Genomic DNA, 27170 nt, shown 5'->3' on the forward strand with positions numbered 1-27170 from the left:
CAGTCCAGGGGTTATCTCATCATTCATCATCATTCATCAAATCATTCATCATTACATTTCAATGCAAATTCGGGGCTCTGACACATTGCACTGCATTTATATTTGACATTGACCACCCTGTCACAAGCTGGCTCTCGCGCAGCACAAAAACCATCGCGAAGCTCTCCTCAACCGACTCGCTGAACTTTCTTGAACGCACACCGTGTTTGCAACCAGAATAATCCTAGCATCCTGCTCACAAAATGTTTTCCTGCTAGGCTAACCAGTTCTATCTGTTCAAAGTCATAAATGACAAGCACGTTTCAAAAGCGGATATATTAAACACCTGTCAGGTCAATACTCACTCACTCACTAAATGAGGTTGTTCATAACACAAGGAACAAAACAACAAAGGCCACTAGGGACCCATTTAATGTTGTCTATGCGCTTTCACAAGGACAACAACCACACCACAGGACAATGAAAGACTGTCGCTAATGAAACGCTTTCTTTGCTGGCTACACAAAAACACCAAAATTACATTACAAGGACACATCCAAATTGCAACTTCGTAGTGATGTAACTAGGCAGACAACAATACCTTAATTTGTGGTGTTTGTGACAAGGGCCGATTCGAATGCATAACAAAAGCATGTGACGACACAAGTCAAGTATCAATAATTCAAACTCACCGGGACTATACGTTATCATCTGAATTATGAGAAACTTGAATTACATACAGATGGATAAAGTACGGCCCCAAACTGAATTGGCAGCTATTATACTGCCATTAACAAAAAATGCACAGTTCTGCTTCTATGGATAGCACACACTGCAGGCGACAGAAACATAGTACAGTCGAACCCATTTATAAAACCGGTTTTGATCGTTTTTTACCATTTTCTTATGGTTAAACCGGTTTAACCATAACATGGTCCTCATGCCAACCATTTTTCCTTTCTGCGCACACATCCAGTCACCAGATTTAACTGTTACAACCGATAATGCAGCGTGGGAGCACTGTAGTAAGTGGTTTATTTCATCATAGAGCACACAAAAGCTGCTCATTGTTAAAGGGCCCCTCACCAGGTCTGGCCATATTGAGCTGACAAGCACAGTTCATACAATGCACGCTAACGATTGTGTCTGCTAAGTATTACATACCTACACACCGTGGAAAGAGCTTAAATTACAAACCAAACGCCGTTTGCCCTTCTGCTCGTGGGCGCAGCACTTCCAGCCAGAGAGTCATCAATCGCACAAGTGCGCCTACATACATGGCCGTGCTGTGGCATCGCTCACAGTGACATGACTTCAAGCATTATTCAAGGCAACATCAATTATGTTTCAATACACGACCTAAGGTTTAGAGAAATAATAAAACATACAAACAGACTGTCTGCATGTTTTTGTTTTGCTTGGTACTGTAACAAGAGAGAGGTCTTTTCATTTCGTGAGCTTATTCCCACGTCGTGCAGTCGCATGTGCAAAGAACAAAGCCACTGTCATTTTCTACCATGTTCCAGCACCATGATCATGCTCTTTCATCCTCTCGTGCCTGCTTCAGTGCTCACAATTGTGCCACTGACTTATACTGCCAATCAGATGTTCTCGTGCTGAGCGTGCAAAATCGTTTGCTGCGCGAAACGAGACAAATACGACAGCTCGTGCGTGAGATCATCACCGGAAGTGCACCAGGCAGCAAAAACACGAGAAAAAAAGAAGAAGGCGGGGCCCGTGACGTATTCGTCGCGCAATCGTCCGGCTCCAGCATGGGAGAACGCAGGGAAGGAATTTTGCTCGCGGAGACGAGATGATGCAAGCGCAGAGAGTGTCTAGGTTGGTGGTCATGCTCACTTCCTGAAAGCATGGATTTGCGGCACTTCAAATGTTTCTATCTTTGCTATTCATGAAGTATTTTGAAAAATTCTTCAGGCAGAACACTCCTTAGGGGACACGCAGACACTTCCAGCGTATAACCAAAACTTGCTGTGTGGACTAGTGAGGGGCTCATTAAAGCCGGCCGTGCTCTAGGTGGCTTCAACTGCACTTTTTGCCTGTGTGATTAAAATGTTTGGATGCTTGTCCCCCTTGCTCTTTTTCATGCAACCCAGTAGTAAGAATTATCAGTTATAACAATCAGATTTTCTTGGCACTTTAATACTGTTTTAAGTGGGTCTGATTGCGCTACGCGATCTCATAGTAACATCTGTCCACATACACAGCTGCCTGATCGACAGATGTGGGCATTATTTTGACAAATTCATACCGTATGAATGTTTTTTTATCAGCTGTCTTGGCACTTTTCCTCTGTAGTGGGAACAAATTAACGTTAAAGTTGAAAGCTTCAACGTAATGATGTGGCTGTAATATGCCATGAGAATGTTGGAGGCCAACCAATATATTCTATTTGGTATGAATTGCCTAAATTTTAAATTATTCAAGCTTGAATTATTGCGAGTCAGCTGTATTGCGGTAAACAGTGTGATAAGTCACGCTTGTTGCTTGGCATAAATGTGAAAAAGGACAACTGTCAAATAAAGGAAGCATTCTACCTTTGCAAAATTAAGTTAAGAACACAGGCAGCACTTCGTCACAAGTATTTTGTAAATGACAAACTTTCGAAATTGCTTCAACGCGGAAAGTGCACGTTGTAATCAGTGTGACCTCAACACACCGAGGCAAGACCCTGTCTTTACGAGGTGCGCGTTTTTATTATTGTTCTTCTAAGATCGGTACCACCTCAACCAGCGCCAGCACTCTTACCCATAAAACATCCCTGAAAAGTTTTCTACTGCTCAATGTTTTATGGCTTCACTCTCTGCATACAAACTTTAGGGCTCGGTCAGCAATACTTCTAAACGTATAGCAGTGAAACCAGTGGCCTTGCATAATTTGCATGCATACTGATTAGTCAAAGCAGCTTCAATTAAGTGAACACACAACATTAAAGACTCACCGCCCACTGACACAACACCAAATAATGCCACAGTGGTATTCAATATGCAGAAGACAATGGTCTTAAGCCATTAACATGGAATGAATACAAGGACATTGTTAGTTGCAGACTACTGGGAAATCACCCCATCACGCTGTCACAAAAATCATGTTATGTTGCATTTCACATAATGTCGCACGTAAGTGCCACCAAATGTCATCAAAACATAACAATGAAGCAAAAGCCCCACATTGCTAAATCTCAATGTAGAAATGGAAAAGAAGAGACATAAAAACAAATGTATAAGTGCAGTCAACACTAACAGTGCAACTGTGCAAAAGAAGCACAAAGAGTGTAAAATTACATCCTGTGACTCGTAAAGATGCTCATATTTAAGCTATACAGACTGACTGCAGCACACGATGCCTAGGTGTTCATATATCACAATGCCCCTTGTCTCTACAGGAAGGAAATAAATAGGCTGCAGCTTCTCCTGGCTACAGCTTGGCTTGGCAGAGCTCCGCGTTTCTTGACGACCTTGAGGCCACGGAGAGGAAAACATCTGCATGGAAGCAAAGGCCATGAGTTATTCCCAGTATCATTTCTGTCTGCAGTGAATGCCACAATGCCTTAACTTGATTTTTCCGAACAGTAAAGTTGACGATCTGCATGTTCTAAGCTCCCTGCTGCATGTACAAGGATAAAAACTGGCTCAAATGTTTACGAAAGTATTGCCCAAGGCATGCTGTTACCATGTTCATGAAGCGTTGCAGGACCACTTAATGACAGCACAATCTAAGCCGCAGTTTTGCAGCAAGCTTCAATGTTGCACCGGGCAAATCACCAATTGAACATCAACTGTTCAATGCTCAGCGAAGCAAAACACTTCCTATCATAGTCCATATCACAGTTAGTAGGCAATGGTATGAAGGCTAGGAACTTTCTCTCTCTGTTCACATTCACAATTGAAAAGATGGTGTACCACATGACAAAACGATGTTGGCATGCATCATGTACAGTAAGTGATGCAATTTGTAACATTATACTACGTCACAAAATACAACATAATGATTACATGGAAGTGCCACACACATGAACCTCCAGTTGACTGCTATTAATCTGACCTCAGTTATTACAACTTCTGGCTTAATTTGAATGCACTGGCAAGTCCCAGCGGGAAACTGTACATCCCTATGGAAGGAAAACACAGTAATTCAAACACGAAAGTACACCATTTTCATAACCCGACACCCACTGGCACTCCCTCATAAATGCAGTGGCCACTAAAAGCTTGAAAACAGAAAAAATAAACACCCGCCACAACTGCTTCCCTAGGTGTGAAGCTGTTTGATCTATAACTTTTAGCAGCCGGCGCATCTTTCGCCCATGAAACCATCCATTCCTGCCTGTTTCATGTCATGACCAATGCCGAGGCAGCATTTAAACATGTCGGCGTACTTCGCAGCATGCTGGTTGAGTTGCGCTTTAAGAACAGGAAACTAAACGAAATTACAGACTAGTTCAAGCAATAAAAAAAAGAGATTTGAATCAGTTTATTTTGGCACTGTTTGTTAATTCGACCACATGGATAAACCGATTGACCTTGTACATATTTTCTCACAACTCTTTTCCACAAGGTTTGAACAAGATTCTACTATGTTCACATCTTGGCAGCTACACAAAATTTCTGAGAAATCAAGTTAAGCACCACACAGCATTCAAAATTCAAAATTTCTATCACCGCTGCACACCTACTCATGTTGCGGTGCTATGAGACAGTCAACATATTTGAGCATGTTAAAAAAAATACATGTCTGAAATATCAGTTTGCAACAGTATATCCCCATGGAGGAAGGAAAAAACTGAGGAGATCCTACCCCCTCAACGCATTAGGAGAAAAGTGTGGAGGAAGTGACATGGTAGGTTCGCCTGTTTTCTTTCTTTCTTTTGTTGTAGCAGCCATGCTTTCGGGCCACAATGGCGGCTTTGTTATGGTTCTGTGTGCTCAAACATGTTGCTCCGCAGGTTTTGTATTGTGGCAAAGGCATTGTACGGGCAGGTTTCCGTTAGTCTCCGTGTTTTGTTGCGCTGTGTTATTTGGACCGTGCTCTGCCGGATGTTGCTGTGGCCAGGTGGGACAAGAGGAACTAATGCTCGTGAAATAAACGCGCATGCAACGCTGCACACAATGTACCACGCCATGGCAATAGAAATGGGTGAAGGAATATCCAAAAGAAATTTTGCCCTCTTCGACAGAATCATGCTAAGGTGCCGTCCTAGGCCGAAACCGATGCATTTCAGAATCTGTACAATGAATGTCCTGCAGGCCAGTTATTCCTGCTTTTGACAGCGCATGGCGCATTTGTGGCAGGTAGAACGTACATTATTCAAGAATGCGTAATCCTGGTTTTAGAACTTCGCCTTCAGTAACAACTTGCTTTTGTGCATATTAAAACTCATGTTGCTCAACTGTTGCTTGTTTCCTGCAGTACTCACGACAGCACGAACTTATTTAAGCAGAGCACGTTCGAGGTTCACATTTGCACAGGTGTATTACAATACACGTGCTCACACAGTGTTACGCAGAATGCATGCATTTTGCTGCCCTCGGCACCGTGCACCGGCCAGTTGACACTTCATCCGGGAAGATCGGAAAGAAGCGGCAAACACACCAAGCACACCAAACACACCAAACCATTCCATGGTCGCATGTAGGCCAGCTCTACGTGTGTACTGTTCTGCACCGTGTGCCAGCTATCACAAAAATTCGGTTCTGTGAAGCTTCACTTAGTGTGGGAAGAAGGCACCTCGAGCCGCAGTCAATGAATCTCAACGCGGAGTCAGAAATGACATTTTACCTCTTTGCCAGCGCGCTGTCATAGTGATGTGCGACCACCCGAAATATGTACAATAAAACTAGACGATTCCTCAAGCCACAGCGACAATACGCATTTGTGCTCATAAGCTCCAAATGGATCGCAAATGGGTTGGTGTGTAGTACATGTCTACAGTGTGTTCTTGCAGTGCCGTGAGAATGCATAAATTTTTTTCGTATGGTCAGACGTCTAGCTTGCAAATCTGTCTGAGAACCCCAGGAAGTCAAAGCAGAGAAAAGCAAGTAGAATGGAGCAATAAAGGTGACCTTTTCTTTAAAAGCACGCAAGAACTGGGCACCAGCCAGTACCTACGGTTGATGAGAATAGTTCAGTTGGCTGGGCTGATAAATCGTGTTTGTTTTCATAAAAGTTGGTAAAAGCAGCCAATTCAACCTCGCGGTGCAATTTGGGAAATTCATTACAAACTTCTTTCAACATGACTTCAGCAACAGTAATGCAATGAGACATCGTCATTACATCCTTTTGTTTGTACAGTCGAACACGGATATATCGAACCCACATATATCGAATTATTGTCTGTATCGAACTTGTAAATTATCCCCTTGAAAATTCTGTGTTAAAGTATAGAAATTCGTACGTTTATATCGAACAATATTTTTACCCGCCATTGGATATATAGAACACCGCGCGATCTCGGCACTCGCTGCACCCGCAAGCTCCGCGCCTCCCCCGAAAGGCTCGGAAAATGCGAGAGCGAGAGAGGCTCGGACTGTACTCCCGCTGCGCCCGCTCTCCGCGGAACTGCCTTCCTTTTTTTTTCTCTCTCTCTCTCTCCCAATGTCTCTCATCCTTCCCCCGCGTAGCCAGGAACGAAGGCGCCGGCGGCCTCCTCCTTTTTCCTTTTTTTTTTTCTTATTGCTTGGCTCAGCCAACCACCGCTCGTGCCTTTCGTACGTCGCTGTCGCCCTCGGAGGTGGCCATCGCGAGCGCTTTGTTGGCGGAGGCTGCGCACGTGAATTCTTGTGTTTTGTGCGCGTTCTTGTGTTTCGTGTTCATTATTGTTTTGCGTGCGTCTCACGACACGTGTGACTGGATCGTGGTGAGCTGACGCGGAAGCAATGGCCGCAGCAAGCACAAGCAGCGTCAAAAAGCGCAAGAACCTGGACTTTGCGACAAAGCTGAAAGCCATTCAGCGTGTTGAGGCGGGCGAGAAAAGTGCGATGGTGGCAGATGACTTCGGGATTCCTCGGAGCACTCTAAGCACCTTGTTAAAAAACAAGGCGGACATAAAGTCGAAAGCGGCGGAGCAACGAACGTCGGGAGCTTGTCGTGTGCGCGCTCCTGCCCACGAGAAAGTTGAAAAGGCCCTCTATGCGTGGTTTTTAGAGGTGCGGGCTAAGAACATTCCGGTAGATGGCCCAATGCTAACGGCTAAAGCTAAATGGTTTCCCGCTGCACTCGGTGATGACAACTTCGCCGACAACACAGGGTGGCTGCAGAGGTTTAAGAACCGCCATAAGATAGTTGGCAAAACCATTTCTGGGGAAAGCGGAGCCGTCATCAGCCAGGCTATCCAGCAGTGGATTTCGAAGGAATGGCCGGAAATTTGCGCGAAGTTTTCACCCGCGGAAATCTTCAACGCCGACGAGACCGGGTTGTTTTGGCAGATGCTGCCCAGCAAGACGCTCGACGTCCGGGGCACCACGTGTCACGGGGGCAAGATGAGCAAAGTCCGCGTGAGCGTTCTGCTCGCTGCTAACATGGATGGCTCTCAAAAGCTCCAGCCCTTTGTGATCGGCAAAGCAAGGGCACCGCGCTGCTTCAAAAACTGTAAGCAGCTACCCGTTCGCTACGCCTTCAATAAGAAAGCGTGGATGACGCGTCAGCTGTTTACGGAATGGCTGCAAGCATGGGACGCCGAACTGGGCAAGTCGGGGCGTCACGCTTGCCTTCTCGTCGATAATTGCTCGGCCCATCACACCACCTGCGAGCTCGAAAACATCGCGCTCAAGTTGCAGGGACCCAGGCCGACAGCTCGAGTGGCGACGAAGATCGTCCTGACGAGGGGGCGGCTACACGCTCGTACTCTGCCACTGAAGTGGCGGCCGCGTTCAGCTTGATTCGCCGTTGTTGCGGCGACATGGAAGGAACCAGGCTTTCGCACCTGAACAGCCTCGATAAGATCGAGGTTGGCGTCTTTAATTTCATTTGCAAGGCGAAGAAGCAGACAAACATAAGCGATTTTTTTTTCATGCAAATAAAGCATTACGTTGCGGCGTGTGTGCGGAAATAGTTGTCATTCTTGAATGCGCCGATCGGTAGGTCATCGTCCGCCACAGGTAGTCTCTGGGCCTGCATTTTTTTATATCGAATTTTTAATATATCGAATTTTTAATATATCGAATTAATTTGTGATCCCCTTCGAGTTCGATATATCCATGTTCGACTGTATTACTGCGGGGCACACGCGTTCGAGCAGACCCTCCTCAGTTTTTTTCCTTCCTCCATGATATCCCCGAATAACGTGCTGCAGCAAAAAAAAAAAAAGCAGTCAAGGTATCTGCGATATCTTGATTGCTTTTCTGACAGTCTTGATATACAGTCAACGACCAATGTTTCGGATGCTTGATTTTTCCCCAACAATTCGGACATCTTGTCAGCACCACCAGGTACCCCATGGAGCCAGTGTATAAGAACATCTGAAACTGCGGGCACAGAAACCCTCTGCTGCCTGATTTTCCTGATTTTTGCCTTGACGTCAGGTCCAAAACAGCATTAATCGAAGCCATCACCACCACCCTTTTGATTATCTCGCAGCCTCGAACCAGCGCTCTCGCACGTCTATTCGCTACCAGCCATAGTCAGCACCGTGGCAGCGTTAAACCTCGTGCTGTATGTTAGCTTTCTGCAAATGAAAAAAACATGCATTTTGTTAAATGGGCCCACCACTAGCCATGACGACTATAGGGTCCAACAAGGTTGGGTGTACTTCTAGTGAAATTTTTTGGCAGAAAGAAAAAAATTAAAAATAAAATAAAATGAAGCAAAGGCAGCCTTTACAAGTGCGGCTTCTCTCACCAATGCTCTCCAGGACCTTGGCAATGGTGTCGGCATTCGGGACTAAGACGGCAGCACCGTTCCTGCAATACGATTCAAAAGAATGTTTCGTAAGTGCTGCAGCAAAATCATCACAAGCAACACCTAACCTGTTCTCAATAAAGGTTGGCGTACGACACTTCAATAGAACTGAGCCCAAAGAACCACGCGTAAAAAGGCGCGTTCCTTACTTAAAATGCGTCAGCGTAGCTTCATCTTTGTTTGTACTCAACCAAGGTGTTGCTTTTGAACATCTGGTTATGACCGGCCAATGCACGAGCTCCTTATCAGGACATGGCTGCAGCTGCCCAGCACACGGCCTCCAAATGGCAAACAAATTTCTGCGTTCATTCCTGACTATGAACAGCTGTAAGCGAGCACTCGCCTTGATTCAAAAAAAGAAAAAAAAATGGAAATGAAAGTGAGTGAAAGGAGAACTTGACACCGGCGCGAGCCAAGCTCTAGCTCAGTGGCTATGGCGTCAAGCTGCTGAGATCAAGGTCACAGGTTCAATTCCGACTGCAGCGGCTGCATTTTGATGAGCCCGGGAACGTTGGGGCCAGAATTTCGAGGAGGCCCCACAATCGGGTTGTGGCTTTGGCACGTGAAAACCACAGAATACGTGTCAACTCTACTTTCAACAGCTACGACACACAGAGGGGCCGTGGGTTTGGCTTGCGCTGGTCGCAACTTGTCTCCCCTATATTTTTCATTTTACTTTTTTTTTAAGAGTACAAAGTTAATAATAAAATTGATTTTCAGCTGTAATTAATTATGCAGCTCAATTTTGTTGAAAAGTCAATTTCCCCAGTGCTTTTCCTGGCTTCTTTTTCAGACTTCACTTAAGTGCGACTAGAAATTAAGCCTCTCATAGTTCCTTTTATCCTTGTCACTCATTTCAAACCAGCCTTTCAGGATAGTATGTATTTTATTGGCGACAAAAACACAGGGAGGCTCAAGCCCATACAACTGTCATAATGGTCTTCATAATATTTTTGCAAATTTTTACACACAATTTTGATAACTTCATATTGGTCTTCATAAATCCAGTTTCTAGGGACAAAGATTTATGCCGATACACTGTATGCAGTGACAAGTGAATTAAATAAGTGAAAAGAAAGCAAGGAAGTGGACGGAACGGAAGCCTTATCACTTATTTATTACTATTTATGTTCACGTTACACCAGAAAAATAAACTAAATAGCAGGATGAAAGGCAAGAATCTCGTATGCAAGCCAATTTTCAGTGGCCCTGCTTGATGCAGAAATGATGACTCTAGACTCCGGTCTCATCAGCTGATGTCTGTTTTGCTATTTTTGTATTGTGAGTGGTTGGTAACAATTTTTATTTCTTCGTTATCCATGCGTGCCGTTTTCGGCTGTTTGTCATCAACTAGGAGCAAACACGGTCAACAAGGTTTTCAAAAGCGTGGTCATTCAGAATACAACAGCGGGTAGCACGGAGCTGATGTTACATTCCTTTTCATGCTGAGCTGCGCTGTGGTTGTAAAATGGAAGCTTGCCAACTTTTCCAGTTCTGTCATTTTGTAATAACAGAATTAAAACAAATATGCTCGTGCTAAATTAAGAAGCTAAGTATAGGCAACTATTCTGGCTGAACCACTGGCTCACTAACGTTCACATTTCACACAGAGACGGCATTTCGTGGCGCATTCTTGCTTTAACACCATGTTTGGACGCAGCCAGTTGCCTGTTTTTGAGCAGAACAAGTCACAACTACAAGTAACCTGTGGCGGCGCGATACAGAAAACATCACTGTTCGAGTGAGAGAGACACCATTTGTCACAATTTACGGCACCGCACCAAGTGCAGTGTTTTGCCCCAACAGTGCCGGTGGCGCCACCATGTTGTCACCGAGAAAGTCTACACTCGTCCGGCTCTGCTACAAATGACACAAACCTCCCGTTTATTCCGAGTGAAAAAAACACCTGCCTACTACACCAACATGGTGTCAAGCAATGTACGCTGCTAAATGCCACCTGTGTGCAAATGAACCAATGGTCTAGCTGCAAGAGTCCTTCACACCTCTCAGTACAGGCAACGAAAAATGAGAGCAGACGAACAAACCACATCAGTGCCGTGTCCCTCCCACTTCTGCGAAATTCTTACAATGCCAACAGGCCTGTGCTTTTACGCTTTGGAAAGGGTCTCCGTACCGCTTCTCCTTGTGAGCCGCCCCCAGGTTGCAGAGGCAGATGAGGCAGTTGTTGAGCATGTCGAGGGAGAGCACCCGGTAGTCCGCGAGCTGGCCCTGGCGCAGAGACTTCTCCGCGGCACACTGGCACTTCCGCACTAGCTCAGGCAGGGGCACCTCCACCACGTCGCTGGGCTGGTGGCGCAGGAACTCGCACACCGTCTGCGCAGGACAGGGAATCGGAAGGACGGCACCGTTAATGCAAGCCAACATGGTCGTCGTGAGTAGCCTCTGGTCTATCATTACCATCCCCAACATCGTCCTGCTTAAGGGGCAATAAATGCAAACATTGGGTCCCAGTAAAAGCGGCTGACAAGAGACCCGAGGTGGCTGAAGCGTTGCTTCGTTGAGAACAGAACCTTTGTAAGTGAGAAGACGATGTAAATGTGAAACGGGATTGGCGTTGCCACTCTTGAAGCGTGGCACAACCTAGCATGATGCAACATGTCTTATTTGTAGTTGATATGTTGTAGCCAACCAGAGAAGGTATAGCTTATGACAGTGCATTTTCAAAGTGATCCAATAGACACAATAAAACTGACTGACAAAATTCACTGACCTCTTCAACAGAAGCCACTGATGGTTCACACCACTCGTCAGTGCTCAGTGGTCCCTTTACACGCAGCTCTCGCTAAAAGGGAAGCTGCAGTGCATTGCACAGCATGGCCTGTGAGATTAAGATGGTCGGCACGGCTACTCTTTAAGAATGAACACTCACCACGAGCGACTTAAATTGTGGAACAACTCTGCAAGCCCCTCCAGCCACCAATGCATTCGCAAATGAGTGATTTGTCGTCGTAAAACAATTGTCTCAATGTTTCTGGACAGGACATCTGAGATTCTACGTAGGTTCAGTGTTTGCACGTAGTGCCCCTTCACACCAAATGCAAAATGAAGGCCTCTCTCAAGACACTCCCAACAGTGGCCGCCTGTTGTGCCACCTGCACGTTCATTGCCCTGATTACTTCACACAATTTTCTGGATTGCTATTTTGGCCTACAGATCCAGTTGCCCCTTTTTTTTTGTACTCTTTCTTTTTTTTTGCACATCAGCACACACAACAAATCTCCATAGCGTCTTCTGCATCATAGTCATCACACTATTTAACACACCTCAAGGCATCTTGTAGACCTTAAATGTTCCTTACAAATTAAATGCCACGAGAAAAATCTGTTAGGAATTGTGCTCTGTATCATTTTGATTTAGATTGTACTGTGTCTTCTGGAAAGATACAGATGTTACTGTTGCAGTCTTCCTTACTGTGATGCTTCTGGGAAGCATGCAGCAACTTAAACGAGAATGAATGAATCAATGAATCAATCAATCAATCAATCAACATAAAATAAAGGGCACTGGTTCATTCAGAAACAGAGAAGCAGTGCCCGCACTACCTCAGGCAGCTGCTCACCTGAAGCCCCTCGAGGAATGGTGCCATGTGACTAGCGAGGAAATGCAAGCTGTTTGTGCTCTCCGGGGAAGCTGGCTCTAGCCTGAGGACAGCAAGCACATTGAGACTCTGCAGGGCATACGTTGCTTCCAGGAAGCTCTGCAACAGACAGGAAGAGAATGCCATGCCTCGTGAGCAAGACTGCATTGCTGGAGAAAAAAGCTGTCCACTTCAAAAATTTTAAGATTACGTTCTGGGGCTTTACATGCCTAAACAACAATCTCATTGTGATGAGCAAAACGAGAAAAAGGTGAAAGCAGGAGCCACCATTTCGACCAGTGGACTTGTCTTCTTCAAGGCGACATATAGACAAGTCAGTTAGGTGACAAGAAGACAAGTTCAGTGTCGAAACATTGGCTCCTGCTTTCACCTTGTTCTCTTTTTGCTCATCGTCTTGAATTTCCATCTCACGCCTTCGCTGTGTTTTCCCTGAATCTCATTGTGAGGCACACCATAGTGGGAGGACCTCAGATTAATTTTGACAACCTGGAGGTCTCTAACATGCACCTAAATCCAAGTGCTTCAGTGTTTTTGCATACCGTCCCCACCGGAATGTGGCCACCATGGCTGAAGCCGAACTCGCGACCTTGAGGTTAGCAGCACAAAGCTATCACTGCCAACTTTTAAATGTTAGACAGAACTGCAGTAGCTAGTGGCAAATACACTGGCAAATATTGTCTGGTTGGCTAACTATAAAAATTAATTATTTCCTTTTTAATTATTCCCTTCAGGGCACTTGTTTTTATTCCAAATTGAAGACAAACGGTAAGGAAGTCGTGTTTTCTCAGCACCTATCTTAAGCCCAGAGCCACTTTCTAGATATCCGCCTCCAAAAACTGCTAAACGGTGAACTGGTTTTGCAATTAAGATCACCCCTAACTGCTTGGCGCAAGCTTTTGGGAAACTGTTAGCTCAAATGCATAATTCATGGCACACGTTAAGGCCAGACATCCCAAAAGTGGGGCTATACTTAGGATTCTGCTAAGGAACCATGACTTCACATACTGCACAGCTTCAACTTTGCAACCACAACTTGCGCCTTAAAGTGGATCATTAAAAAGTGAATTACTCAATGGTGTTAATAAGCTGCCTAGACATTGAAATTTGTCACACAGGTAATGTCCACCTCTTCCATAAAGGTGCCCTGGAAGGCAGAACGATGCCAGTCACAGACAATCATTCAAAAATCTATTCTCTTCTAACTAAAGAAACACAGGTGGTATAGATGCACCAGCCAATCAAGCTTGCTTAAGGTTAAGCTTGCTTAAGGTTTTCAAGGAAAGCCTTGTTTTCAACCATAGCACTCCTACATCCCGGTTGCTCAACTTCTGTAAATTCACCACATTCATCACATGCTTGTCTCTCTCTCCCCATCTAATTGTATGGTGCAGATAGTGTGGTGTATAGTGCACAATGTATGGTGCACACTGGAGGTTAAGAGCCAATTCCACCACCCCCCCCACCCCTACTACAATTAACTTGGGCAACATGCAGGTATGTGAACGAATAAATAAATGAAATTAAAAAAAAAACTGGGAAATGCACTTCACAGGTGGACAGACAGTAGACAGTGCGGCACAAGCACAAAGCCCAAGAAGATCCCACTCACCTCTTCCAGTTTGTCCACCTCAAAAACAAACTCTCGCTGGAGTAGGCTCTGTAGCTCTTTAAAGTTCTCGTACACGGAACCTGAAAGCAAAGAGGGCCATGTAAACCAAGTGGGCTATTGCCCAAAGGTGTTGTTTGCCACGTTATGGAAGCCACAAAAAAAATGCAAGTATAAAATGTTGCACTAACTGCCCACATGTGTAAATAATCCTTGTGCTCTTTTCATTTCAACGAACACAATCATCCTCATCATCACCACATCATAATCATCAGCCTTATCTGTGTCCGCTGCCGGACTAAGGCCTCTCCCCACAATCTGAAATTGCACCTATGTAGCAGTAGCTGATGCCATACCATGCCTACAAATTCTCTAATTGAAACCCCTAATTCTCTGCTGTCCTCTATTGCACTCCTTTCCCACGACACCTATTCAATTATATTAACCCCCTCTCTTCTCATTTAAATCAATTATTGAATATCAGAATTTTTTAAGAAATTTATTTGTCGACAAAGTTTCACTGTATATAGATTCCAACTTGTTCGATCTACTGCAGTTTTCTTATTTCCTCTAAAACTAATGAATTAGTGATGTTATGTTGCATGTACCGTATATCAATCAGGTTCTCAGTTTAATAGTGGACTTGTGTTTTGCAGCATTTATTTATTTATTGCATAGAAAGCCTTGTTTTTCAGTTTTTTTTTTTTTCCAAAATACCGAGGGGCTATCCTAACTTTACGGCAGGTGGGTTACTGTAAGGCCAATCTGTACGACAGATGGAAAAGCCCCACATCACGTGATTTGGTCACCACTCCATACGTAGCTGTAGCACCGACAGCAAAAGCAGGTGCCGTTGTGCTGTTTTATTGTCAGGTTTGGTGTTACTTGCCACCAATGTCAATGATTCTGAAATCTGAACGGTCATGGAAAGTTCATGCAATGCTTGCTCCCCCCGCCCTCCCTCTTCCATTGTTCATTCGCCGTCTGCGCAAATTCACGCTAACAGGTCATGACACTTTTTCGGCCGCCATGTAAATCCAAAGCTAGTCTAGTGAAGGGTTGCTCGAAGCTACTATAAGAGACCAATGTGTGTCTATGAACGACGTCAGGAACAACAGGCCACCATACGGTGCGTTGCAACAATGGCGGCCGTGAACATTCATCAGTGATCGGTTCCATACTATAAGCCACATAGTATAAGCCATACCATACTATAACCGAAACAAAGGCTGCACACATGCAAAACATGTAGCTCAAGTAGTCGTACATATCTGAGAATCAAAGTGTGCAACCTGGATGTTTGCATTCCTTTAAATTTACGATTGTTGAAAGGTTATTGCTGAGGGCCCGTGGCATTCGCGTGAAGCAGACGAAAACGTTTGTTCGATTCAGAAAATGGCGCACGGCACCAAAAAGGATAAAGGTGCAGGTGGTGCCAGTTATAGTGTGCCGGGCTGCACCCACTCACTGCAAGGTTCAAGGGCGCACTGCACCGTGGCGGCACCTTGCTTTGCACCCCGTTCAATCAGGCATGAGGGTGCAGGGCACACCGCTCCACCTCGGGGAATCAAAGGCCTCGGTGCAGATGCACCGTTAATAGGTGCAGAAGGCACAGAGAAACTTGGCCGAATCGAATAAACCCAGAGTAATGCAAATACGTAAAAAATTTTAATAAACTACATAGAGGAAAGTAAGTAGCCGACTGAATTTTGAGACCTGCTCGATTATTCTAAATTTTCATTGGCACAATCATCAACTTCACAGAGCTAACGTAGAAAGGCGACCGAAATCTTGGATGCCGTACAGTGTCTCGTTCCATTTCTTGGACTGACTCGCATGCACACGACGTCGAAAAGATGAGGACTGCGAACCAAGTTGCCGCAATTCGAGTGTTGCCCGCGCCACCTTTGCCCTCAGTTTTGTTGTCGAGGAGGTTTCTACAGTTTCTAAGTGTCATACAGCCACTGCAATACGTTTCATTAATTCTCCACCAAACCACAATTTTAGTCACCGACTCCCGAAGAGGCCCACGTGTTAGGTCTAGCCAGCAGGGGCAGCGGGCGGCATACCATCGCGGGATGCTCGCCCTTGATTTGTTCGTGGCTGTAGGCGATTACATAGAGATTGGGCATGCGATAACGCACACAGAGAACGTTTGAAACGGTGTTTGGTTTCTGCAGCGATCAGCTGCGGCAACTACTGCAAACGCCTGCCAAGTCTGTACACACGCGTACTCGCAGGAACGGCGGAAGCTTACGTGTGGACCTACCAAAGCCTAAAAGCTCCGAAATAAATTTTCACTGCACGCCCCTTAAACTGACAGCAGCCAAGGTCACGCTGCACCTCACGACGACACACACTGCAACAGGCACACAACCCCCTCTCCGAACTTAGGTCCCTAGATAAAAAATCTTAGTGCACAGAAACTAAATAGCCAAAGAGCAACAATGTGTGCGTTCAGGTCAAAGTGTGCGCTGCTGATAAGCGGCCGAGCAAAGGCTTCTCTGTTGCCGAAGCAGCCCTTACACTGCTGCTGCCACATTTAGTATATTTATATATGAAGTTCTATTAGAGGGTAAACAGAGTCAGAAAGGTCTTGCACTATAAGCAGTTACGTTTTAAGTGGTCTACGCTGTATAAAGAAACAGCCTTGCTTAGTTTGCATCGTATAACACATGAAGAGAGAAAGCTTGCAAAAATTGCAGTAATTATTTTCATAGTGCACAACAAACCTACACACTTTGAGCTTTCAGTATACACATCGCTCGTAGCATGGTCCCTGTTTTCTCTAAAAATGAAATCACTGTCATCTACTGTCCTCTCAGGGGAACATTGTAAGCATTTCATATAACACTTCTACAGAGGCAGAGAATGAAGGTTTAGCAAATTTCTTTTATCTCCTACTAAATCCCCACATTTCAAAATTTGCTTGCTTGTCACCCCGCCCATGTTCCCCACAATTCCTCAACATACAAACTTTGCGAGTGATCTACCTTTTTCAGAAGACAGTGAAAACTGGCATACAAAGTTTTTTAGTGCTTTTAGTCATGCTAACAACTTGCTGAAAGATGCGGTGTGAATGAACAAAACTAATTATTATCAAGATTGGTACTAACTGGCAGAATCAATACAGCTCAGGTTTAAAAATTCAGAAGTTAAAGATCCACTGGAAGCATTTAGTTTCTACTAGGAGTGTCTGAACACTCCATTTCAAACACTTGATTACTCGATTTCAAATGAAATAGTGAACATTCGAATAATTTGTTTTGTGAATCAAATATTTGGTGTTTGATTTCCGAAAATTTACTTTTTCGAATACGTATTCGGTATAATCATTGAATGAGCGAGCCGTGGTCGGTTGGGGACAACCGAACATTATCTCGAAAACGTCGCAACACCCGCCATTGCCGCAGGTAAGCCGGTCTCGCCACAACACCCCACACCCACTCAACCCCCACACGCGGCCCCCTTCCAACCGTCGAGCACCCGGGCCGATCCCCACAAGCATTCGGTATGCAACAAAGATGGCCAGGCCAGATGAAGTGTTCCACATCTGACAGAGGACTGCGCGCCGACGTCCATCCTGCAGGACCTTTATTAAAGTTTGCGCAATCCAATCCAGCCATGGTCGGTGCTCTGACGCACGCAGTGTTCCTAAAGCGCATGATCTCTGTTGGTACAAGGTTCGACCAGGTCAACCAAACCGATGAAAACGATTAAAGGGGCCCCGAAACACTTTTTTCACATAACAAGAAAACATTGCCAATCTGCTAACGCGGCTCCTGTGTGCGTGTGAGCCAAATATTATTGCACTGCGTGCAACAGGGAATTTACAATCTCGTGTTGAAAGCAGTGAAACATCGCTTTCCCTCACTTCTGCAATGTCGTCATGCAACATCATGGCAAGCAGCTGAACCCACAAGAGATTTCGGATGATTCCGGGACCGCAAGAACATTCCCAGTAACAGAATTATTGCTCATTTTAGTTAAATAAATGAAACATACACTATGTGCCTGCGGTCTCAAAAAGACAGCAAAACCATTTCGTCTTTGCAGTGCCGGTCTAAACACAACAGCCGTGCGTTGCTACGTCTGCTGTGCATGGCCTCCGTGATGAAAAGCGTAGCGTAGATGCCACGGCTGCGACGAGGTGCCACCATGAGCCATCTCGCATTCTGCCTTTGGGCAGGGCCAGCATGGTATTGCTCCCTTGCATTCTCTCACCGTCTCCCCTGTGTAACTCTGAGCACGCCAGTGGAAGTGGGAGAGACAAAGCCACTCCTCGGTCTGATAACTACGTCTGATTTCACTTGTGCTTGAAGGGTACAAAAAATTTTTGCGGCGGGAGATTCGCGAGGTGACGTAATTTAAAAGTGATGTGATTCTATGATTACTTAAAAAGTGTTTCGGGGCCCCTTTAATGCTACACGAACGGAGGGAACAACAAAACAATGTGTGTAGAAAGCACAGAAGCATGTGTTAAGATCGGGCTGATTAGCAATTGGAAGGCACGCTGGTCATATAGAACATGCAAGTTCAGTGTTTACGCAAGCAGGTTCACGCAGTTTGCAGCTCTTCACCTAGATGCAAGCACACAGACGAACTTGGTATGCGTACTCGCAGTAGTTGCCGGCTAGTTGACCGTGGACCCGAATGCAGCTTCAATAGCCGTCAATCAAACCAATACACGTGGTCTCCCAACTCATCACAGACCAGTCACTCAAAGGAACATATTAGCGACAGGCTTTCCGCAATGGTTTGCGACCTATTATCACATTGGCCGGCGCCAAATTTTCATCATGGCCACATCGCCTAGTCCGTTAGGCCTAATTGTAGTTGTGTCAGTGGGTGTCTGCAAGTTAGAGTTTCATACCGAATTAATGAAGATCTATTCGCAGCGGTCGCACCACCCACAGAAAGCTGACTAACCACCGCCTCGCCAACGAAAGCAAGTGCGTGGCGTGACCATTCTTCACGGCCATCATTTTTGTGAATCACTGCGCGATGGCCCCTCATTCCAAACACCATTTGTAGGAGTGCAATGGTGTCTTTTCATAGCTTCAAGCAACCTGTCACAAGACTAGCCTTGGAGTTACATGGAGGGTTCGGGAATATCACGTGACTGATGCACCGAACCATGGCTGCAGACGCATTTACACAGGCCGCAAACGATGGCCGCAAACGAGCAAACAGCTTCAGAGGGAAAAAAGCACGTGATTCTATTCAACATCTATCATTCCTATCACTATCACATCTATCATTTCTATCACTAAAAAATAGTTTCCAGACCTTCGTACACGATTTGACTTGTTATCAAAGCTAGCATACTAATTTGTTGCAGGTGTAATTTGGTGGTGCCATGCATAATTTGCTTTATAGGACCTCAATAAGGCTGCAAAAAATGCAGGAGACGCCTTACCTTGTGACCTAGGAGGGGGAGTGGCCAGAAGTGCGAGTGACGCCATGCACACCGGTGCCACCACTTGGAGCGCCTGGTTGCCATAGTGATAGAGCATCATCTCGGGCACGGCTGTCTTCACCGTGTCGGCCTCTATCCGCAGCAAGGCACCGGTCGGCTCGGCACTGGCTTCGGCTCCCGCCGGAAGCACTGCCTTTGTGTCGGCTGGTGCTAATTCGATGGTGCCTTCTGGCGTGAGCCGGAACACATTCGAGTGCAGACGGACCTCGCGACGAAGCCAAGTCACCGGGTTCGTCTGGTTGCTGTTTCCTCCTGGAAAACCAGATGTAGCAGCAGCACTAAGGAACTCCACTTTTGCATAGAGTAAAAGAAAGTGTAAGAGAGAACAAAAAATCACCAGGCTGATTTGATCATTTCACATTCCCTGTAGAAGGAGACAGTTGCTGCATAACGTTGCCGAGCGCAGTCACTGGACGGGGCAGCATTCCAATGTGAATCCACTACATAGTTGGTTGCAGTGGCTCATCAAGCACTTATGAAGCCTTGTGTCATTTTGTAACAGACCTGAACAAGAGCAATAAGGGGACCAAAGGGGCTTGATGCTATGTAGCATCCGAGGCCAGCTGCCTGCCTCTAAGCTCACACTACAGTTGAAAGGTGTGATATCGCAGGCTGGTGTTGCGGAAGGTACATAAGGAGGCTGAAGTGTACCCATACGAACAGCAAGAGTTCATCAGGTTTACAGCCACGAAAACACTAGTGCTATCAGGATGCACAACATTAGTAGGCAACATGTAGAATTGAAAACCACGAAGGATCCAAGCAAAGATTTACAACACAACAAAGGGATGTTCCACATCTGCTGCCATGGCCACAAGTGGCATTAGCTAACAATCCTGGGGCCAGATCTAGTACACATGCACAAATACTCAAGACATTGAACTGGAGGATGGCCACCACTATATTGGCAGAGCACTGCATACATAATGCGAAGGCGCAAGATGTGGGTTGGACTATAACCTGAAGAAAGTCGTGTCTTTATGCACATTCATTTCCCTTTTAATTATTACTTCTGTATATCTTTTTTTTAGTTTTAATTTCGCTTGTAACGCAAAGCAGCGACGCAATATCTGGCAAAGTTTATAGTGCACTAAGCCTTAGGGCTCATTACTACAAAGGTTGCACAGCCGAGTTGATCACAAATGGCTGCTTTGGTAAGAAACTCACAGTCTTGGATCAGTCGCTCACTGCTCAATATTTCAGCTACTCCATTAACAAGCCTCACGCTGTCCTTGAGGAAAACAAGACAACAGCAGCACCACCTTGACGTGACAAGATGTCGAGTGCTGGAAGAAGACGAATGAAGAGAGAGCAGTCATGCTCAATTACCTATTACCATTACATGTAGAAGAAGAAACCTTAGGACTGCCTCCACAACTGGGAAGGCGGCATACTAGAACATGAAGAAGGCATAGATGCCAGCTCTGTCTAGTACGCAGACATTGAGCAGGCGTTAGCCAAGCATAGCAGTTGCTGGTGCTATTGTGTCCTCCAGGATGGGCATTCTCCACTGCTGTAGCATGGCCAGCGTGGCTTAGAGATAGAATCTTCATGGGGTATTCCGTAAATGCCAATCTAGTGGACTGTCCATTTCAGCTGCTGCTGATTGGCTGGAGCAGTACGAACGAGAGGGAGGTGGGCTCAGTACCACCTGCTTTGTTCTCACTTGTATCCCAGCCCAGCCAATCAGCACTTCAGCAGGAGCCGAGATGAACAGTCAACTAGGTGGACAATTACGGAATACCCCCCCCCCCCTCTCTGGACTGCCAATCTGGTGGTCGTAAGTTCAAATCCTCGTGACGCAATGAGAACTTTTCTCTTCCTTTTTTCTTTGTAACTTGCTCGCAAAGAATTCCAGCTATAGAAAGCAGTGGGCAATGGTGCACATCAAAACGGCCAGGGAAGTGAGTCCACAACAGCTGTCATTGTAAGTGTTAACTTCCACTGTGCTTTTCTTGGCATCCAGTCCAACGGCAAACTCTAGTGAAGTTAATTTTCTTGGCTTCGCTACGTGTTGGTTTTGCTTGGCACCAACAATCGAATTCCTCTTGATCACACCCTTTCTATGGCAGTTGAACAAGCACAGGCACTCGTTTGAATCCCCTCTCGCGACACCCAGAGCACCAACCTTTGAGGTGGACCAGAGCACCCAGGCGCTGGACCAGTTCCCGCAGCCAGAGAACCTCATCAGCCAGATCGTGAAGCATGACCCGAGGTTGCGACAGCCCCCGGCCGCGCTGCCGACTCACGCGTGCCTGGTAGCAGAGGCAGACTAGGGGAAAGGCCGACAGGGCCAGGGACCGGTGGTGAGCCCGGACCACCCAGTGGGCAAGGCGGGTGCAGACTGCGGTCTCCTCGGCGGTCACGTGGGTCTCGAATCTGGAGCAGGCAAAGAAGAAACGTGCAACAATGAAGAAACTGCGTGCAACAAATGAGAAAACAACTGTAGACTCGAGACTGTAACACAGCAAGTTAGCGCAACTGTAATTGTTTACCTCGTGCGCTGATGAGAACACAAGTAAGGGGAAAAAGAATCTGCCATTGGGCAGTTTGACAAGGCTCTCACCCATTTCTTACAAGAACCATTAACAGCATAGTGCAGTCAACTTATAGAGATATCAAAAAGAATGAAAAATTCTATTGTTATACGTGATCCATGCTATATCTGGACTGCCCCCAAAAAATCTCCCAGACATACCCCTGTAGCTTTGAACCCAAATTTGCCATTTACAATAAAGAATAGAGGTAGAAAGAGGGTCGTGAAAAACACAACGTTTATTAATAGCTCTAAATAACGTGTCAAGCATTAGTGCACTGAAATAGTCAGAAATGGTCACCTGCTTTTGCTGCAGTTTCAGGTTTACAACCGCAATGTGCAATACATTCAGCTGCTGTGCAAACAATGGTCGCAAACTTTTGGCGTGCACGACTCGATCGACAAAAGCGCACTCTGTGTGAACATCAGGTTCGGGGTCAAAGATGGGCCACTGTCAACCATCTCGTCATCACTGGTGCTGCTGTCATTACCTCCGTCGCACAACGTCACCTGTTGCAACATTGATCGCCACGTCGGAGATTTCTTGGCAGAACAAGGCAGCACTATCTGCACTCGGCAACTCTTCCATCCAAGTGCCACCTGTTTCATCTTCAGTAGCAACGTGCTCCCAGAGCTCAATAATGTCAAATGCTTCCACGGTGTTAGTTTGTCTACCATGGGTAGTTTTGCATTGGTGAACAAAGTCCACCTTTTTCGTTAATAAGCATGGCCACTGGTTCCAGCCTTCATAATTGCGGCACTCCTGTTTTTCAGAATCGTCCATATTGTCAACTGTGTGAGCACGTACTTCTTTGAGTTCTGAAAAATTTACAGCTTCATCTCAAGCGACATAGCTTTGCACTTTGTCAACGTCATCATCTACAAAATAGGTCGTCCGCTGCTGGGGGACTGCTTCCACGGCACATTCTTGGCATAGTTTCTGCACTAGCTGAGAAAGAGAGAGATTGTAGAAAAGCTGGCCGCCACCAGCCTGCTATGCTTTTAGCCCCCCCCCCCCCCTTCATCTCTCTCTCTCTCTGGACGTGCACAAAGCACAATCGTGGGCAATGTGGATGTAAAGCAGATGGCACCATCATGTGGCGTGCTGCACCGACTTGCGATGGTTGCAATGCGACTTGCGGCTAGATGAGTAGCTACGCCGACCGACCCATCTGGAACGTAGTCCACCACTTGTCTGCATCATGACGCAAAAAAAGTCACCGCAGTCAGTAGAACGGTGTTGAGCAGCACGTGTCATTTGGTACTTGTGGCACACAGCGCGCAACGAGTAAAGCACACCGAGTGAAGAGTTGTCATCTGTAGCCATTAGTTTGCACAGTGAGGAGCTACGGATTCTGTTATTGCGCATTCGGAAGTGATTGAAATGGTGTGGCATCCCTTGATGAAAAAAAAAAAATGAGTGGCAGCATTAGCACAAGCTCATCTCAAAGGCTGAATTACTGGAGACCGCACCGATTAGTGGCGGTATTTTTGTCTCAAGAAGATCGTCATGCACGATTATTTCTTCGCTCTGAACCATAAGTCATGGGATCTAAAGCAGCACTGTTCTCAGCACCAACAAGAGGGACAGCAGACACCACTTACGTGTGAACGACACTTGTGAGAAAAGTTCCTCAAGCGTAATTTACCCATATGTGACAGGCTTAGAAACAGTTTACCAAAGATGCGCTAATATGTTGCTTTCACTCATCTCCATAATATGAGACCCGAGAAATTAATAGCAACACATTCTTCGGGACCGCAATCACAAAACGTGATTAAGACTGCAAATAAACGGAGAGATCACAGAAACGAACTATGAATGAAGCCTGCACAAATCGCGACGACTTCACTATTTCTGCGCCGGCGCTTACGAATCTTGTCTGCGTGTATGTGTTGCCCCAGGCACATGGGATCCGGCAGCGAAAGATTCTACGGCTGCCGCATTTTCTTTTTGCGCGAAATTACACTACAACATCGCCCTCAATAAAGTTCGATTGGAAGCATGTGAGTGTCTAAGCAAGGAACTGACAGCTAAGTCTGAAGGAAAGGTAAGTTCGGTCATTGCTGAAATAGACAAAATGTTGCCAGTTATATGGCATAAAAAGTAGCGAATAGTTTTCATCTTTTAGGAAAGGCAAATGACATCAAGACTTTATTATATGCATGAGAGCAGTAAGTGTAGCTCCATGGGCAACATCCTTAATTGCTCCAAATGGTTGTTACAGGCAGCGATGGCTCAGTGATTATCATTGTGCTGCTGAGGATGAGGTCATAGATTCGAATACTACTTACCATGGCGGTTACATCCTGATAGAGTTGGAATGCAAAACACCCGTGTAGCAAGCTTTATGTGCATGTTAAATAACCACAGCCGGCCAATGAGTATTCCAGAGTTTCTCACTGCGGCTTCTCTCATAGCACACGTGTTAATTGCTTCTGGACGTTGAACCTCATTACTTATTTGATTCAAACGATACTTAACTGCACCGAATCCATGGAAAAAGCTGCGCGCTAGTTCAAAGTCTAAAACTGCAAAATACCACTGCACTTGTTCGAAACCATTAAAACAGCAGTGCCAGGTTACATATAAGCTAGAAAAACAAATGCAGCATTTCGTGTTTTCTGACAAAAACTGAATTTCCCATCCATCTTTGGTTGCGCTGCTCAAAACGACCTTGGAAGCGTACATCATACCGCAGCTGAAATCAACGGGAGCAATATCCTCAAACACACCTCTTGTCTGCACCGCATACGTGCAATGCACATCGATGTGCGGCGCAGCGCCATTCTGCTGACAGCCGCACCATTTTCACATCATGATGCAGAGAAGTGGTGACCTACGCCCGGTCAGCACACCCGTTCCTCTAGCCAGCAGAGCAACGCTTACCGTGGCTTTCGCAATCGGCGCGTGAACGGGACGCACTGCGTAGTAATGGCTACAGATACGAACTCGCGTAGCCAAACTTATCGCACCACCTCGGCTTCGGTCGTTTAGGAGAACTTAGCAACACAAAATCTCAAGCTCAGTCTGCATGAAAAACGCCGTCCAGAAGGCAAAATTTTTATTATTGTATCGGCTTGAGGTCATAACATATTGTTATACTGTATATGGGATTTTTTTTTTCTCATAGCCCTGATGTATAAGTTGAAACTCTTAATTCAGCTCATTGTTATAACTGATAGGTCCTTATATGTGGTATCAGACATGCCAGATCTTAAAAGGACACACTAAGGCATTAAGGCAAGCTGAAGTGATGAAATAATGCTAGAAAACACTTAAGTGTCAATAGGATTGAGAGCAGAGCTTCAGTAATCGAGGAATTGAGGTTAAATGCAGGACATGATTTGAGACTCGCCCGGGACATTGATGTACTAGCCTGCTAACGTAGGTACTCCTCATTATAATTGTGTCGCTAGTACTCTACCAACCACTCATAATAAAAAGATAGCATTGCATTATAAGCTGGAAGAAAACACTACTTGATTACTTCTATTCAATTCCTCGAAAAAGAGAAAAAATACTTTTTGACGCTACCTTTGATAATGACACAGGCGGTCAAAAGGTTTCGTTTTTGCTCGACTTTGCACTGCCTGCGCTTTCACGTTTCAGTAATTTCGTTATCGTGTGGTGCAGCGCTCGTTTTGCTGGATCACAAAACTTGCACAAACTGCAAGTATCAGAGAACGAGGCCCATCGCAACAAGGCGTCAAATATTGTGTTTATGACTCGACTCACGCTTTACCTTCCTCTTTCACACCATCGGCTCTGTCTTAGCTCGGTTTCTTGCCGCACCTTTGCCTTTTGAGCAAGAAACCGTAGCGCTGGCTGTCGGGTGCCATTTTACTCACCGATGGCAGTAAATGACGGTGATGGCGAATGCAACGTCATGACTCCCCATTCGGGGGCGGGCGATTCAAATTGCACTAGGGGTATGCGGACCCCTGCAAATGCAATTTGCTTTTCAACGCAAGTTATTTCTTGACAAGAAACAAGCACTGCAAGGTTTCTGGAATGATATTATAACAGCCCACATTGATTTAATATTTGCCTTTAGTCACCCTTTAACCCTTTCATCAAAATCTTTAGTAGACTACCCAAAAACTGGCTATTTTCCCACACACAGAAAAGTGTTAATCAGCAAAACAACTCAACATATCCCAACACAGCTTGCATGAGTTGAAATGACAGACTGATCGAGGAGCTTTAAATCCCGAAGAAACACTGCACTAAGTACATGAGAGCACTTGCATTCTACCCAATCTAAATGTGGCTGCCGCGACAGGGAACCGAACCCTCAGCCTCATGCTCAGCAGCAGAATTCCGTAGCCACTGCACAACCACGGCGGGTTAAAGATGCCCAAATCAGTTGCTGAAACTCAGACACTAGCTTGCTCTAACAACTTTGCCATGTCTCTCAATAGGACGGCATGAAGGTCTCCAAATAATGAACAACTAAACCCAGCACAACGATAGGGGATTAGGAGCAATGAGTTTGGACTCTGTGAGATGTGATGCAACATGCTTAAAGCCACCCACCTTGGGTGCATGCTGTGAACAGACCGGTCAACCGAGCGACCGCAAAACTGCCGGACCGACACAGGGGAGCCAAATTTGATGAAGATGTTGCCGTAGTCGTCGTTCAGGATGCCCCGGGCCTTCACTAGGCCCTACAGAGAATGGGGAGAGCAGAAACAAGATACTATGAGTCACAAAAGGTCTCTGTTGGCATAAATCTATTAAATTTGTGTGACTAGTGCACAAATCCTATAGATTTATGCCACAACACTGTTTCACACATAGCGGGCAATGTTGTGGTGGCTAGGGCAACCTTTCACACTACCTGTATTTGCGGCCAAAATACGGCACACGCTATACAACAGCAAGAGAAAAGACTGCGCCATGTAATTTGGCACAACGTTGAATTCATAAGTAAGAGCCACAGTAATAAAGCAATCGATACATAGATGACATCAGAAATTAACCTATTAACCACCGGACAGCGGGAGCGACATGTTCGTAGGAGCACAGTCATCG

The 27170-nt window shown here is 45.7% G+C and overlaps 1 protein-coding gene across 4 annotated transcripts in view; it reads right to left on the reverse strand.

Annotated features, from left to right (window-relative positions):
• Positions 1-379: 379 nt before the first annotated feature.
• Gnpat (dihydroxyacetone phosphate acyltransferase) overlaps positions 380-27170 on the reverse strand; it is a 40593-nt gene continuing 13802 nt past the window's right edge. For all 4 annotated transcript variants that reach the window (XM_065438356.1, XM_065438352.1, XM_065438354.1 and 1 more), the window contains exons 7-14: positions 26673-26803; positions 21725-21975; positions 19537-19848; positions 14121-14200; positions 12473-12610; positions 11027-11226; positions 8833-8894; positions 380-3479 (exon numbers count right to left, since the gene is read on the reverse strand). In XM_065438356.1, the coding sequence (XP_065294428.1) occupies positions 3415-3479; positions 8833-8894; positions 11027-11226; positions 12473-12610; positions 14121-14200; positions 19537-19848; positions 21725-21975; positions 26673-26803 (1239 nt within the window). In that variant the 3' untranslated portion in view covers positions 380-3414. The remainder of the gene's footprint in view (positions 3480-8832; positions 8895-11026; positions 11227-12472; positions 12611-14120; positions 14201-19536; positions 19849-21724; positions 21976-26672; positions 26804-27170) is intronic.

Source organism: Dermacentor albipictus, chromosome 7, assembly GCF_038994185.2.
Source record: "Dermacentor albipictus isolate Rhodes 1998 colony chromosome 7, USDA_Dalb.pri_finalv2, whole genome shotgun sequence".
Classification (NCBI taxonomy): domain Eukaryota; kingdom Metazoa; phylum Arthropoda; class Arachnida; order Ixodida; family Ixodidae; genus Dermacentor; species Dermacentor albipictus.